At 45.6% G+C, this 17042-nt stretch overlaps 2 protein-coding genes across 2 annotated transcripts; one reads left to right on the top strand and one right to left on the bottom strand.

Annotated features, from left to right (window-relative positions):
• The first annotated feature begins 732 nt into the window (after positions 1 to 732).
• lias (lipoic acid synthetase) lies at positions 733 to 7482 on the top strand. Its single transcript, XM_036516824.1, has 11 exons — positions 733 to 867; positions 1270 to 1442; positions 2241 to 2334; positions 2595 to 2675; positions 3068 to 3224; positions 3516 to 3573; positions 3967 to 4095; positions 5155 to 5300; positions 5512 to 5582; positions 5774 to 5885; positions 6180 to 7482. Exons 1-11 carry the CDS (start codon positions 778 to 780, stop codon positions 6230 to 6232), a joined length of 1164 nt encoding a protein of 387 aa, XP_036372717.1. The 5' UTR covers positions 733 to 777; the 3' UTR covers positions 6233 to 7482.
• A 920-nt stretch (positions 7483 to 8402) lies between these two features.
• On the bottom strand, positions 8403 to 15402 carry ugdh (UDP-glucose 6-dehydrogenase). Its single transcript, XM_036517079.1, has 12 exons — positions 15042 to 15402; positions 14054 to 14221; positions 13447 to 13548; positions 13077 to 13277; positions 12286 to 12483; positions 11531 to 11678; positions 11279 to 11373; positions 10661 to 10791; positions 10080 to 10219; positions 9573 to 9664; positions 8954 to 9064; positions 8403 to 8524 (listed from the first exon to the last, which is right to left on the bottom strand). The coding sequence occupies exons 2-12, from the start codon at positions 14213 to 14215 to the stop codon at positions 8414 to 8416; spliced, it is 1491 nt and encodes a 496-aa protein (XP_036372972.1). The 5' UTR covers positions 14216 to 14221; positions 15042 to 15402; the 3' UTR covers positions 8403 to 8413.
• Between the last annotated feature and the right edge of the window lie 1640 nt (positions 15403 to 17042).

The following is a 17042-nucleotide window of genomic DNA, read 5'->3' as shown; positions in this document are numbered from 1 at the left end:
GCGCTCGCCACGGAGTCAAGTGATGGGCGTCATGCGAACTGTTCACCGAACAACCGATGCTTAGCACCGTTTTGTTCTGACAAAATGAACAAAGCTGTTACTGCACCACTCGTTAAAACATGACTGTGTAAGTCTTGAAATGCTAACACTGACTATGAAAAATTCGACCATCTTGACACATGCAAAGTATGGCGCAGGGAAGGAGGCCGATAAACAGTCTCAGACCACAAGAGCAAAAACAGTTTTATGAAACTTAATCGGTGATTTATTTCATTAATACACGTAGCGTGACGACGATTGAGGTTCACTTGTCCTTATAATATGTGGTTTTAATATGCTGCAAAAGTATTAAAGTAAAGATTATAGTGGATTTTAATTCGTCTAGTCAATGGACTCCGTCTTCTTACCTCGCCGGGAGTTGAGGAAAGGAAGAAGGAAGGACGTCATTACGCAGTTGTAGTTTTCATTCCTGTTACGTCATCTTTTCTGGCCCATAATCCCCAGACATGGCCAAACAATGAAAGATCAAATTCAACGTAACGATGAATAATATATTTTTTTAAATAGACAACACGCTGCACTATTGTATGTCATTTGGTTTGTTTTGAAAATCACCCGAATGAAAAAGAGAGTTAACATGTTTAAAAACTAAATCTGGTTTATTCCACGCCACATTAAGTCAGTGGCGAAGTTGCATTAGCTACCAGCAGACCTGTGCAATCGATACGAGAATGTTTGAGTGTTGTCAATGACGGACGTAGTCAGCTAACCAAAGTCATGGCGTTGGTGAAGAACAGTTGTCTTGTTGCGGGTCGGTTCTCGTGTGGTCGCTTGTGGTTGCAATCCAGGCGACTCGAACTACCTCTTGTATGTGGATCTTTTGACTTTTGATTTTGATGGTTTGCCAACTTTGCAAAGCAGTTATATAGATAGCTTGCTGTATAACGTTAACTAAGGTGGCTCATTGACTTGGGCCTGTTTTTAACGTGTTACCTAATCAACTAACTAGTTTTAGTTAGCTAAGCTTGTTTAGATATGTGACATTATTTGTTTAAGTAGCTATATGTCTTGCATGTGTAGTTGGCAACCTACAGAGTGAATAATATAACTATTGCTAACCACGCGTATCATCATAGACGTCGCAGACTTGGAACAGTCGGTGCTCGTAGCGAAGACGTTACGCAAATTGGCTTTACAGGCGACTGTCGTCCACTTTGCGAGATTATACAATGATTCCGTGGGGTGTTTGTTTCTCTGTGCGTGCTATAGGTTTGTGCTAACGGTGTGACAACCGCGGCCAGATCGTCGCCGACGCTAAAGGAGAGAAAGAAGGAGCTGAGCGAGGACGGACCGGATTTGCAGGACTTCATCTCCGGGGAACTGTCAGAGAAGAGTCGCTGGGAAGAATACCGAGGCAATCTCAAGCGACAGAAGGGAGAGCGGTAAGGCACTACCAGATCAGAAAATAAACACCTTTCATGGCCGTTAATATGATATCTCAGGTGTAAATTTGCATGACCCAACGTACTTGCAATGGAGAATGCATCCTTTGATAAAGTCTGTATGGTATTTCTAACTATGGCATTATATGCTCATTTTTAAGGGTGGGCATTACTCGTTAAGTATTTCTCTGATACGTTACATTTTCTGATTCCGCTGAAACATTGCACGACGCTGTTTAGACGTAAGACTTTGGACTGTGGCTGTTACAATGGGTGAAGAGGTTCAGTGCTGATAAGATCCAGTCAGCAGCTGAGAAATTCAGCCAGAACTCATGAATACCCCTCTTAATTTCACGTTCAGGCAAGACACTCCCTAAAATTACAAATTTATTTACTAAATTAATATATTACCTAAATTGTCTTGAAAGAGTTTTGTATAGTCATAGAAAATTCGGAGAATTTTGTATGTCACAAAGAACTTGAACTTTGCGTCAACTTGAACTGCATTTGAACTCGTAACATAGCGTGTTTGAAAAAGGTTTTCAGGAAGAATAGATTTTTATGCTTTGGCCACTGTGAATGATCAGTTCTAATGTATCTCACTGTTGTTTGATATTTTGTAATTAATATTTCCCTTTCATGTCATATTCTTGTGCTTGTATTGGTGACTGTTTTCTACTTGTGAGGCATAAGGTTTTGTTTTGTGCTGTTCTGGTCTATTCTAGTATGCTATTCCACCTGTTCTCAGAGTCATCACTGTGCCGGGCCTCTGACAGGTGTGTGTGTTGGTCCTTTTAGACTGAGGCTGCCGCCCTGGCTGAAGACAGAGATTCCCATTGGCAAAAACTACAACAGGCTGAAAAACACCCTGCGGGACCTCAACCTGCACACAGTGAGTGTACTGCCGTGGCTCCGGTTTACCTCTGCATGCTCTTAACTGACGGAGCTTTACTGAGCTTTAGTCTCACTTTGGAATCTTGAGGGAGGGGGTTTGATTTTGGTTTGTGGTGTTCAATGTTTGGGTTGACCAGCAGTTGTGACTTCAATGACGAGAGTGAGGAAGCCGAGCTATTTGTATCCAATGTCTGAGCTTGTAGTGTTTCAGATCTGTGTTTTGTTTTCTGTTGTCTGTGTTTATGTGGTTTTTTGTAGGTATGCGAGGAGGCCAGGTGCCCCAATATCGGAGAGTGCTGGGGTGGAGGGGAGTACGCCACTGCCACCGCCACCATCATGGTAAAGCTCTCCGATCTCTGGCTGGGGTCTCCATGCAGCACTCCAGCACAGCGTTCCTTTAACTAGCTGAACACTGTTGTTCGAGGGGTGGTAAACCCGGTTCCACAAAGTGGTGATTGATTTATGTGTCTCGTCTCCGGTTTGAATAAGCGTTGTAATATCTGCTAATATTTTTCTTACCCTGATGGACCTGTAGTTGAACCAAATCAACAAAAATCAGTATGTGATGGCCGTGTCATAACAAGGGAGCTCCTGAGTGATTCCATTGGCTGTGGATTAGCAGTGGACCTGTTGTAGCAGGACTGAGGTTGTGGTGACATTTTGGCCTTGCTTCAGCTAAAGGTTTGGCTCTCCGAGTACACTAACTGTGTTTCCTTCCTCCCCTGCTGCAGCTGATGGGAGACACATGCACGAGGGGGTGTCGGTTCTGCTCGGTGAAGACGGCCCGAAAGCCACCCCCTCTGGACCCTAACGAGCCTGAGAACACGGCCAAGGCCATCGCGGCCTGGGGGCTGGACTACGTGGTGCTGACTTCGGTGGACAGAGACGGTGAGCATGACAGCAGTGACACTGAGCCTCGAACGCAAGGCCCTTCGTCTGAGATTGGATTACAGTCTACTGCACAGTGTGTGTGGGGGGGTGCTAACTCACCCCATTCACACCAGCAGCGTGTAGCAACACGTAGGGGATGCACACGTGCTAGATATCAGTGATGGTGGAGAGACAAGTGTCTGTGTGTATGTGTGTGTGTGAGAGCGTGAGTATGTGTGTGTGGGGATATTGACATGCAGATGCTCTGTTCATAAACCCTGTGGTGGTTGCGTTTTTCTTGTGTTACAGACCTTGCTGATGGAGGAGCAGAGCACTTTGCGAAGACAGTGTCTAACCTGAAGGAGAGGTGAGGAACTCGGGCAGTTCAGCCTCAGGGTTTAGGGACACCAATTCTCCCTGTGACTGAATTTAGCGCATCTCTGTATTCAAGAAACCCTCAGACACTCTTAAATGAGTTTGGCTTGATTATAGTTTTATAGTTATAGATTGATTATGCTCTCATATAATGTGATCCATTAAAGTTTTCCAAAATATACCATTGGCCTTTGAAAAAGAGAACCCTATATTTCAGAGGGTAGATTCAGAGAGCTAGTTCAGACAAATACTAAGAGTTAAGTGCATGACCATTGTTGCTCATCCCTTCCCCCCACCATTATGCCACTTAGATATTTCTAAACCCCATATCCTCTATGAAGCCACAGCACAGGCAGTAGAATGTTTTGGGATTTTTGTTGATCAGGAACCCCAAAATCCTGGTGGAGTGCCTGACCCCGGACTTCAGAGGGGACCTGGTGGCGGTGGAGAAGATCGCCCTATCGGGGCTGGATGTCTATGCCCACAACGTGGAGACAGTGCGGCAGCTGCAGAGGTACGGCCAGCCTCCTGTTCCTCCCCCGTCCTGTCCACCCAGCCCCCTCTCGCCCCCTCACGCTCCTTTGCCTTGCTCTTGAAACCTTTTTATCCGGTTCTTTTCTGCAGCATCGTAACGGTTACAGCTTTAGTGACACTGTGGAAGAGCGAAAGTAGCCCTGGAAGTGAGCAGAACTAAACCTAGCAAGGAAAGTAAGGAACATCGACAGAGTAACTCCTTATTACATTCAGACCAGCGGCAGTGCAGTCTTTTGTACAGTTCCACCATCGGTCCTCCTGAATGGCTTTGGATTGAATCTGATGGATACTGTTAGAGGTCAGAAATAACACTCATGTTAAAGTAACAGAGCCCATTGACCCCTGACAAATAGAATGGAGGTCATTCTGTTTGCAATTTATTTAAAAAAAAAAATTAAAAAGCAAACCCTCCACAAGAGGGCAGTAGCAGAGCAAGAAACTAAGGAAAATGTGGTCAAAGGTGAAAGTGAAACTTATGTGGAAAAAGGTGGAGGAAGGACAAACCGGAGATATGAAATGGAAAGACATCTGTCTGGCCAGTAGGTGGTGTCTCTGCCATGGAGATCTATTTAGAACATTAATGTAAAGTTAAGGTGTGAATGGAACTTGCTCACTCTAGAGCTTTTATTACCATGTACAAGCACTGAAATGAATTTTAGATGAACCAATTTGGCCACAAGCCTCAAAAAACCTCCACTTTTATTACAGTCTTAATGGGTCAGTTGGTGGTCAGCACTTTTCTGCTCATTAAAGATACCTTTTTTGAATTGGTTTTAATGTTTCTACTGAGTAGTTGAATTTTAGGAACAGAGTATGTTTCCCTACAATGATAGCAGTAACATATAACGGACAAAAAACACCAGGGGACACGCTCCTCCCCTCTTTTGTCTGGTGCCTGCAATACTAGATCCATCCAGCAGATGGCGCAAAGAGACAAATTGTTATTATTTTTGACTGCTGTGACGCTGAATGCTTGATCAGTGCAGAGCACGGACTGACTCAGTCCCACTATGTTTGTGGTGGCTATCTCTGACCACAGGCACGTGCGTGACCCGCGGGCCAACTTCGACCAATCACTGAGCGTCCTGCGTCACGCCAAGTCAGTGAACCCGTCCATCCTGACCAAAACCTCCATCATGCTGGGGCTGGGAGAGACTGATGCCCAGGTCCACGAGGCTATGACCGGTAATTACACACAGCTTTCTGAAGCAGTAACGGAGAGTGGGAGTCTTCACTAAGCTACCTTAGGTTCAGAAGTGGCAGTATTCCGCAGTTTGGGTGTCACATGATCTCTTTCCCCTTCGTGAGGTAAACATATGTACTTCCACACTGCCTTACAGTGTCATTTAGAATGTCAGCACATTAAATAAAGGTTAATTGTTGTGTGTCCATTCAGAGCTCAGGAAGTCAGGGGTAGACTGTCTAACCCTGGGACAGTACATGCAGCCCACAAAACGGCACCTGAAGGTAGGCCCTTGCTTCTCTTAGTAAGAACTCAATTTAAAGGAATTTGTTTGGGGTTCTTGGCTGGAATGTTGATGTGCAAGGTACTATGTGACTGCTAAATTGCTTTCGTCATATATCCTGTGTGTGTGTGTGTGTGTGTGTGTGTGTGTGTGTGTGTGTGTGTGTGTGTGTGTGTGTGTGTGTAAACGCAGGTGGAGGAGTATGTGACCCCTGAGAAGTTTGCGCACTGGGAGAAGGTTGGGCAGGAGATGGGCTTTGTTTACACAGCCAGTGGACCGCTTGTCCGCTCCTCCTACAAAGCAGGTGCATCTCCCTCCGAACTCTGTCACTCCCCTAAGCTCTCCCTGTTTCTGTTTCTGTCTTCCCTACACTACCCCTCTCCTCTATACTCTGTCTCTCTTTCCTCCCTCTGTCCAAAGTCTCCTGCGTCTCCATAGCAAGAATCTTAAAACAACCTCAGATGAGTTGAACAGAATTATATATGCCACTTTTCAAACAATGGTTACATTTTAAAAAGTGTTCATAGTCACGTAATGTGAGTATAGTCTTGTCTCCTGTTAGGATGATTACAGAGGGCTCTGTGACTGCATCCCACAGGTGAATTCTTCCTGAAGAATCTGATTGAGAAGAGAAAGGCTGCATCTGAATAAGATGGAGCCAACTGACCCCAGAACAGCCACATCTGCCCTTCCCTGCCCCCAACAGACGGAACCGCCTGACCCCAGTATAGCCACATCTGTCCTTCCCTGCCCCCAACTGAGAGGCACCTCCAAACGCACTAGGACTCCCCAACCTGTCCCCGTCTCACTCATTGGCTGTTCTGATCCTTACTTTTATTTACTCAATAGGACAGTATCTAGACAGACCAGAAATAAGTACTCATACATGTATACAACAGCCAGCATGCTTCTATAACAAGTACACAATAATACTGCTGTAACTGCACAACTTGGTCATAAGCGCACAAAGGCATTGGAGTAATGTGGGGAACCCATTAGAGTGTTTGTTTTCTGTGAACAGTAAAGGATCTTTGGCTGAGAGAGTGGGTGTGGTCTAGGCTCTATATATTTATTTGCGCCCTCCATGTCTTCTCTGTGGGGTTATCTGGGGATGCATGGTAACAGCTTCCACACAACAGTTGTGGCTCACTATATAATACCGCATCAAGTATTACATCCTATTGCGCAATTGCAACCTAAGAAGTTGTATCATTTGACAAGTGACTTGTGTCTCTGTTGGGAGTGACAGGGATAGGCTGGTTTCCATGGCGCACATAGGATAACATATCACCACACTCTCTTAAAGAGGTAAAATATCCTGTTCCACCAGAAGACTGAGCCCCACCTCACTTTAATATTGCTTATGAGGGAGTGATGTCACTGTGAAGGGCTTGTCTGAGCTCTCAGGCTGTGACAGGCTCCTCCTCACAGAACTTTCTCTTTCCGAATGGTAATCCATAGACAGGAAAAGTAACAATGTGATGAGAGAGCAAACCACCATGAAACTCAGGAATGGAGCTGTTGTGTGCTGTGGCTAACTCTATTTAAAACCAATCGAAAGTGTTTTCTCTGTTGTGGACACTTCTGATTGGATCACACCAGTGATTGACTGACAGCAGGTGGAACGATATCACACACACAGCAGCTGCACATTCATGTGAATGTCATTAAAGTTACCGCTTTGTTCTCTGGTCCTTCAGCTTTACTGGAGAAAACAGCTCAGGAAAACTGAACAAATCGAATACATTAACTTGTCAGAGACTAGACTACTAAAACACAAAGGCTACAGATTAACGCAGTAACCCTGCAAATTTGATATGGAACTGCAAATGTGTCAAGATATTCAGACTATATTTAGACAAGTATGTCCTTTTAAATGGCTTGAAATGTTTTGGTGACCATTTGGCACATTTGTAATCTTTTAGAATAACTAGATAAGTAATGTACATGAAATGAACTATTAAAAAAAGGAAATTATACTTTCATAATGCATTAGCTGTTTCTTTTGTTGCATTTAATTCATTTGTGAGTCAAGCCCATAGTGCCTAGCAGCATGTTAAAATGAGTGACGTTGAAATTGTGTTCTGCAGGAGATCCATGCTGGAAACTCATACAGGACGTGGCCGTAAAATGAAATAGTGGTTATACAGCATTGAGTAAGAGGGAGACACGTTCAAATGTATTGGTCCTTTTTATTTTTTCCTTCAGACTATTGGGTTATTGGCATTTTGTTTTAGCAAATTTGAAAATCCTGTACAACAGGAAGAAGATACGTTAAAAAACTATTCTGATAAAAAAAGAATTTGAATTCATGTACAAGTGTGGCTCACAGCTATCACATTCTAACAGGTTAAGAGAGCATTCTCGTGACGAATCATTCTGACATGATTGACAAATTGCACACTAACCGAGACAAATCAATACTGCACGGTCCAAACACTAATGATTCATTAACAGCAGTACTGAAAAATTTACAAAAATACACAGTGAATAAGTGCATGATTCTTGGAGGGTAATAGGAGAAGATACAGATGACACTACAAGGCAAAAGGGAATATTCTTGGACACGTTCACACTTCTCCAAGCAGGCAAGTGGACGAGGCAGCAGCAAAGGATGATGGGAAGGTGACATATGACAGAAGAGAACCTGCGACCAGCAGAGCCAGGGCTGCCTGCTCTTCCTGTTTGAATGTCTTTTATGACAGACTTGCAATTGAAAGGTAGAGGTAAGAAATGTGACTTTGAATCAGTCAGTAATGTTTGTGTGAAGTAATGGGAGCTGGGCTTTAGTGATCGGCCCCTGGGGAGGGAGATGGGGGGTTGGGGGGTGGTTCAGACTTTGGCCTTTTTGGTCGGGGGCTCGGTGAGGCTGATTCGGGGTACTCCAGCTGGGGGGGTGAAGGGGATGCGGGACGTCGTCACTTTCTTGCCGATGGTCTCAATCTGAGGGAGGGTCAAAGACGTGGATTACAATCATATAACACTGTAACAATGAAAATGATGCTCGTCATCACAATGGGTTTTTCCATTGTGTGCCCATATCATACTCCAGAAGCACGCATTAAAAAAAAAAATAAGCGACTGATTGAAATCCACCTCTACATATTACCCCCAGTCCATGTACCCACCAAGGTACGGATACCCCAGTTTGGGAATCAATGACCTAAAGTTCCTGCACATATCTCTCCCTTTCCTGCTGATTTTCCTGGTCCTGTAGGATTTGAGAAACTAACGACACTGGATTTATGAATTCAGCAGTTTTCCTCCACTAATCCAAAGGCCAGACATGCATATAGTATATGTAGTTATCGCTAGCATTATTAAAGGCACCGAATAAGCCATTCTGTGTTATTTCTGGGTTGGCTTACACACCTGGAAGCCTATGCTCTGCAGTCTGGGGTGGAGGTGGTCCAGCACTCGTCTGCCATCGAAGATGAAGGCAGGCTTCAGCATCTGGTAGTAGATCCTTTCATAGTCCAGCTCCTACATGGATCAAACAAATAATAAAGCAACATGCTACTGCCCATATACCACCAAAATGGCAACTTGTATTTTATACTTACACAGTCATTATACAGTATATCATTTGTCAAAGTAATACAGAATTTGTTCAAGATCCTTGCAACATGCAAGGGGTATGTAGAAAGGAATAGTAATACATTACACCTGCTGGCCTATGCTCAAAGAATGAAAACACAATTACTCTGCCATGTTCACATGGATGAATTCACACAATAATGTGTTTTTCACCGTGACAAATTGTTAATTTGAGAACGAACAGCTTTAACTGTGATTCATGAATACTCCATATAATACTACTCTCTGATAATTAACAGCAGTGATGTTATGGTGTTGTTTTACTGTTACTATAGGAGTTGGCATGCTGACAGGCCACAGGCAGAACAGCAGAGTGGCTGGCATTTCAGTGCCAGCTAGTGAGTAAGAGATGGAGAGGGGCGGGGTCGCGAGATGGAGAGGGGCGGGGTTGCACCTTGAACATGTCCCACTCCGTGCAGATGACGAGGGCGTGGGCCCCCTCACACGCCTCGTAAGGGTCCTTGGTGACCGTCACCAGCTCAGACACTGGGCACGGAAAGACAGCGTCAACACAGCATCAATTTACCTGCCCCCAGATAAACTGGGGGGGGTAAACTCAGCTCCTGCAGGTCTGTGTGTATGTGACACTGCAGTTCAGTTCTCCATGGCTTCACTGCTCAAGTTAGTTAACTATACATGCTACTTACATGTCCCAAAGCAAACTAAACTTTATTTCCTGAGCACAAGACACAAAGACAATCTTCAGCTGTGATTTAAGAAACTCCCCTCTTTCCGAATCCCGGTTGGGAGAGTGCTGCAGGGTTCAAACCGTCCCGTCCCAGCACCAAACCCCCGGAACCTGTTCAACAGCCCTTCCCCTGCTCCAATGTCAAGCAGCACTTCCCCAATTCTCAGCAGCACCCTGGTCGTCCCCCATGAGGCTTTCCCATTACACACGCACCTCTCTCTGGGTTGTCTTCTGAGATGCTGGGCTGAGATAGGTCCTGGATGATCTGTTCTTTTAGCACCTTGGGGTCATAGATGTGCAGCTTCGCCCCTTCATCCATCAGATACTTGGAGATGTAGATGCTGGATGACTCACTGGAGATGAAAGGCATCATGGGTATTCAGAAGAGTTGACTACATTTGGTTTGTGAAACAGTTTATGAAGACAGGTTATTCATTTCATTAACTCAGTCTGACTGCACCCAATACGGTCAGATAATACTGGGGCAGCCTGTTTTTTTAACCCAGCACAACCGAGTTAAATATATCCTGTAGTACATCCCCACTGAAGATAATACAAAACTGCCTTTAACAGTTTGTGGCTAAAAGGTGAAGTGCTGGGAGAGTAAGCAGGAGAAAGTTCAACTGGTAGCATAAAATTGCACAGTCACCATAACACCCAGAAAAAGTTTATCATTAACAGCAAAAGTACAGCAAGAGAGAGCTATCTTGTGTGTGTGTTTCTCTCTTGTGCGTGTAGAATGGAGGGGAGAGAGGAGGTTGACTCATGTCTTGGGTGAGAGATGGTGAGCGTACCGGGTGTCTCCTGTGTCCTTCTTGAAGGAGAAGCCCAGCAGGGCGATCTTCTTCCCCGTCACGGTGTTGAACAGGCAGTCGATGATCCGACAGGCAAAGCGCCGCCTCTGATACTCATTCATGTCGATGACCTGAGAGACAGACAGCAACAGACAGGACCTGCGGTCAGACTCTCTGCAGTCCACATCAAAACCCATCAAAGGAATCAATGGCAGTCTATTTAGCCTTGAACAGTTATAACAGAGAGTACGCCGGTACAGTGGAGGTCATATTGACATAATGACAGCAGACATTACAACGTGCATGGGAATGCCCATGACAATTTGCGTTTGATCACAATGTGCTCAAAACAAACACTCCAGAGTACAATTTGGCGCAAGGTGCAAATAAGCTGTTGTCTGGATGATGCTGCAGTTTTGAGACAGGAAGACAGAGGTGTGCACAGCAAAAGACACAAGACAAGAGCTGTGTGTGGTGCAGAAAGAGGACAGAGCTGTGTGTGGTGCAGAAAGAGGACAGAGCTGTGTGTGGTGCAGAAAGAGGACAGAGCTGTGTGTGGTGCAGAAAGAGGACAGAGCTGTGTGTGGTGCAGAAAGAGGACAGAGCTGTGCGCGGTACCTGCTGCCAATAGGAGGCCACCTCTGGGAGGTTGAGAGCCTCACACAGGTACACAAGGTTAAGCACGTCCTTCTGGAAACAGCTGCCGCCAAACCCTGGAGCAGAGACAGAGTGAACACAAGGCCCACAGACCAGATTAAAAATGCCACGAACTCGATGCCCCGAGTCCACCGCAACCCCTGCATCGCCGTAAGGCAGCCATGTTTTTTTTTGGTTGCAGCGCTTTGATCGGCGGCTCGATGCCGCACTCACCGACGCTGGCCTTGAGGAACTTGCTGCCGATGCGCTGGTCCATGCCGATGGCGCGGGCCACCTCCTCCACGTCCGCCCCCGTGGCCTCGCACAGGGCGCTGATGGAGTTAATACTGCTGATGCGCTGAGCCAGGAAGGCATTGGCCGCCTGCAACAGAAACGCACAGGGGTTACCAGAGGCATCACATCGGCAACGGCATGTCTGGCTCCCTGTCAGCAAGGTCGTAACAGCCAATAATTTAGAAGCAAAATGAGTTTTTCCTTATGACTGGCTGCAGATAAATGCTTATGGAGAACTGCCATTGCCAGAGCCCTGTAAGAGGAGACCGATAAAGAATTCAAAGCACATGCGCACGCACGCATAAAGGGTAACTCAAAATGCATAACACGGACAACAGTGTAAACACAATGTTGACCGTGGCCTGCGTTCAACCAACAAAACATCACAAAACATGTAGCAGAGGTGCCATTATGGGAGAGCAGACTTTGTTTAACCAGCCTGAAAATGTTAAGCCCTGTGCTTCCTATCTCCTATCCTCCTGTCTGCCCCTCGGATGCTCAGAGACACTCTGGCCACTGAACGCAGCCATGACGACAGGCCACAGCAGAGTGAAGGGAACACAGGAAGCGCAGTGCAGAGTGCACACCATAGTGAGTGTGAATGACTACCACGCTGAATGACTATGGCAAAGGAACTACAAATCCCAGAGAGGGAGGGCAGCACAAGCATGAGAGGGTGCTCCCGAGGGGCTGACCAGTTTGGAGAGCTCCGAGGACCAGGTGTTGGTGGTGATGATGCGCGCTTTGGGGACCCAGCGCTCGTAGACGGCGCTCAGGGCCTGGATGGCGCGCTGGCCCTCCGGCGTCTCGTCCCCACCAATCAGGACGCGGTCCGGCTCCTTCAGGTCCCGCACGGCCGTCCCCTCCGCGAGGAACTCTGGGTTGGACAGCACCTGGGGGGGCGGAGCAAAGAACCACCAGTGAAGCCGATGTCATGTCCATAGCCTCTGAGAAAAACACCTGCCCCTGCCAAACGGCTCCCTCTTTCTGATTACCACGCATTCACATGACAGGTAGGATTAAACGATATGTGATATACCAGCCTCTGACACACCCCCCCCACACTCGCCCATTCCTGTCCCCCTGCCTAACCGGTTTGGGCCGCGCCTACTGCTGGCATCGCATTGTCGCACCCTAACACTAATTTGCGCGAAGCCACGCCTCACCCCACCTCTACCTGTGAGCAGAGGCTCACCCACGCAATATTAGCAATGAAAACAGAAAACATTAACATACCACCTCAGCTCTTCATAGAGGGATTGGTGGTGAGAGAGGTGACTGACACACACAATGATGTCACTGACACACAATAATACTGTATGCTACCAACAGGTTCAACTTGGGCTTGCTGTTGATGTCACACATACACGCGCACACACACACGCACGTATGCACACACGTAGATCACCTGCACGTTAAGACTGGGCTTGGTGTTGATGTCTCTCTCTCACACACACACATACACACACACACACACGTACATTACCTGCAGGTTGAGACTGGGCTTGGTGTTGGCATCGAAGATTCTGCGGATGCTCTCTGCAGCCCTGACCGGCACGGTGCTCTTCTCTGTGACAATCTTGTAGCCGTCGGACACCTCCACGATTCGCCGCGCGCACGCCTCGATGAACTTCAGGTCTGCAGCTCGGCCTTTCCCCATCCCGTACGTCTTAGTGGGGGTGTTCACCTGCCGAAACAGGAACGAGATTAGGGCCTCCGTCTATTTTATTCTTGCTTTGTAATGTTTTAAATAAACAAGCACAAATCAGTTACAACATCTTTCTACAACATCTGTTGATTATTAATTCGTTCATCCACACATTACTTCATCCATTGACTGGTCGGCCAACACTCACAGAAATGAAGACAAGGTCTGCATCTTTAATTGCAGAGTCAATATCTGTGGAGAAGAAGAGGTTCCTTCCTCTGCAGGAATCCACCACCTCCTTCAGGCCAGGCTGGGGGAGGAAAGAGACACCATCACTTTCCACTGTTAAGACATCTGCTAACCACATTGTGCACAGTAATTCATTCTAACACAGGGGTGCAAATCTAGGCCCCTGGAGGTTTTTTAGGAAGTATGTTTATTTTTGTGTCAACCAACTATGCTGAGTTAATTTACTAATTAGGCAAATTCACCAACACTGGTGTATGAGTATGAGCAGCCTTGTTAAGTAATTCATGCATGTATCAAAAGTGTCAGATAAAGTTAATGACTGGACAAAACTTGGCACAAATTCCCAAAACAGATCAGCTCTCCTCATGCACACCTGTTCAAGAATATAATATTTGAAATGGGCATATCAGGGGCAACAAATACAAACTTGAAAATACATGGGGGATGAGGGGGACACAAATCTAGGAAAGTATGCAAAGGGGAGGAAAGCTCAAAAACACAGGTACACTGAAGGACTGCCTCAACTCTCAGAAAGGTAAAGAGTATTGTTCAAACGGTGACCGTACCTCATATATGGGCAGCGTGTCCGAGTTCCAGGCTTTTATTCTGGACTCGTTGACGTCTACTACTGTGACTCTGATCTCAGGACACATGTGGGCGATGACGCTGCATGTTGGGCCGCCCACGTAGCCAGCACCTATACAACAGATTCTCTTTATCTGGAACATCTGGAGCTGTGAAGGGAAGAAAAAATCATTGCACATACTTAGCTGGCATGAGTTAGCGAATTTGACTGGCTGACAGGGTGTGCGTTGTTATTAAAGGGTTGGTAATTAACATTAACTGAATTAACTACCATGTATAAAGGCAACAATAACTGGTAAAATGAAAAGTCTTTAAAGTCTAATGAAAGGGTCAGGGTTCTTACTTGATTGCAAGGAAAAAACATAATCCGAGATAACGAATCACTTACTTTATTGCATAACACAACGGAGGACAAGTATGCCCTTTTGCCGAGTCCAAATTTAGATTTTTAGAAATTTCGAAACCTACGTGAGCATATGAGCTGCTTATATGATTGCGTATGTTAGCAATTTTAAATCTGCAAAATGTGCGTGCCAGACATTATCTTTCAATAGCTATCAAACTAGCTAGTCCAGAAAAAAAGTTTGACATGCGAACAAACACGCATCAAGAGAAGAAAACCGCTACGTGAGTGTAATTCCATTGATTGGCTGCAGCAATGTCGTTGCATTCAAAGACAGCTGGGCTGGACAAAGACAGCTAGCTAGCAAACTCGACCTAAGTTGTTCAGCAACCTAGCTACGCTATCTGCAGCCAACTAGTATAGAACTAGCTAGCTAGATGGTTAACGCAAACTTGCTTCAATATGCAGTAAAAGCAACTCTTCTAGGTAGCTACGTAGCTACATTTTCACCCTTACAATTGGCTGCACATACCTACCAACTGTCGGTGTATGCGATGTGGTTCCCTAGCTATATACGTGGACTACCTGTACTACAAACTAATAATGAACATAAACTTGAAACTTACCGTCTTAAAAAAGCAAGATGCAGCCGCAAGTCAGATTCGCAATTCCTCCGTGGACAATGGATCGGCAAGCTTAGTGCTGTCTTCTTGTCGGGACTTGCTGCGAGGTCAGTTGTTCACGCCGCTTCTCGATTATGAGCAACCGATGGTGAAACGGGCTTTTAAGTGAAAACCGCTTTCTGTGGGAGTTGCTGTCATGCCGTGATGGAAGGAGTTTCTAGCTGGCGAAATTCTTCCGGGGGGCTGCGACCAAGCTTCATGACGGCTATGGATGACTATGACGTCAGGGTGACGACTACAAACCCTGATGACAGCTACACAAAGATATTCGCTCCACCTTGTAATCGAAGTTTCAACGAATAAAACTGCATGGTCTGAGCAGAAAATGTATGCACAACTGCTGTCATTTTAAAACAAACAAAACGAGTACTCATTCCACTCTTCATCTCTTTGAAACTGTACTCAGGCAGAAAATACAGAGGGTTGCGATTGCAATCCACGGGGGTGCACAAAAAGTCGTAAATACCATGTAGTCATCGGGATATAAAGAGACAATCGGGGATGCACCCCCATGGCGACTGGCCTGACTGTAGTTATGTGAACTAGCCTACGGGTGGAAGTGAGGGGAAGCAACAACCAGAAAACCCACAGAGGCTGTTATTAGGACGCCTGTTGGTCGCTGTGGGAAGCAGCCGCTGAAATCCTGACAGCTTCACTCTGCCTGTGCGCTGGATGCTAAGGTCAATCTATCTACTTTTGGTTAGCGAGCCACGGGTGGAAATATTTCATTATATGTAGTACGTTTTTTTGTTGTTGTTGCCATGATGACTTCTTTTGAAACGGTACGACCTAGTGAATAATCGGTTGCTGTTCTGAACGCAAGAAACAACCAGGCTGACGTTAACGAAATAGTATTTTCTTACTGGAACCGGGGAGACTTGGCTAACTTTCATTAAATCTGTAACTATACTTTTGTCCTATTTTTGAACAAACTGCGAAAATATTCTAATTAAGGCATCTTTGCTGACCTTGAGATCAAGTCCCTGGAGTGCAGATATGTTGGATTGTCTTTGAAAGATTTACGTTTCCTGTTTTTATTGAGGTTATTAAAGCTGTCAGACCTCAGTACGTTATTATGTTATCATTTTGATTTCCATTTGGGGCCAGATATATAGTTGTTTTTACAGGCTATTAAGATCATGTTTTGTTCAATAGATTTTGCATTCCAAGACTTCACCAAACTTTCAAAATTCTAATAAAATTCTTTTTATTACGTCTGGAACTGAATGTACATTTGTTGTTTATTTAGAGGTTAAACGGAACCCATCGCCGTTTCTGCTTGTTCCGCTTGAGACCTGATTGGCTAGCTGGCTGTCTTTCCTGGTTTTTCTGAAGCTCTGGCTGCAAATGAAGAGGAAGGAGAGGCATCCATATGCTGTCTTGGTCAGACAATGATTCACAAAAACACTGATCATGTCCTACTTACCCAGTGCTCAGCTGTATCTGCAAGAAACGGTCTGCAAGGAACCTGAGAAGCAAAATCATTGAAAGGGTTACAGGGAGACACCAAAACAGTGTAATGAACATGCCCATAGTATTCACCATGTATTGTGGCTAAATGTTACACACCGTAGAAAAGGTAGTGTTAATGCAAATCAAACAAGTGAAACAAGTCAACCTCTGCAACAACCCCAAAACCTTAGCAAATGCTTAACTTACAGGAATACACTCCTACTAGACAAAAGGTAAATGTAAAAGTTGCATGGGGAGTACCCATGTACTAGTACTGGATGGACTTTCTCACCAGGATCTGTTCGGAACGCCGCCTCTGAACTCCGGGAGTCACAGCAGCCTTCCTCGCCCACTCCCTACCAGCGGGTTCCCTGGAACATGGAGAGAATAGGGGCTTGAGTTATACAAAACAGAAAGCATCCGACTACCACCAAACAATTTGCAGGAGTTAGGAAATTACAACATGTTTGCCTAGCGTATGGCATGTTTGCC

This window comes from Megalops cyprinoides, chromosome 22 (genome assembly GCF_013368585.1).
Source record: "Megalops cyprinoides isolate fMegCyp1 chromosome 22, fMegCyp1.pri, whole genome shotgun sequence".
Classification (NCBI taxonomy): Eukaryota; Metazoa; Chordata; class Actinopteri; order Elopiformes; family Megalopidae; genus Megalops; species Megalops cyprinoides.
This window is presented reverse-complemented; position numbering and strand designations above follow the sequence as displayed.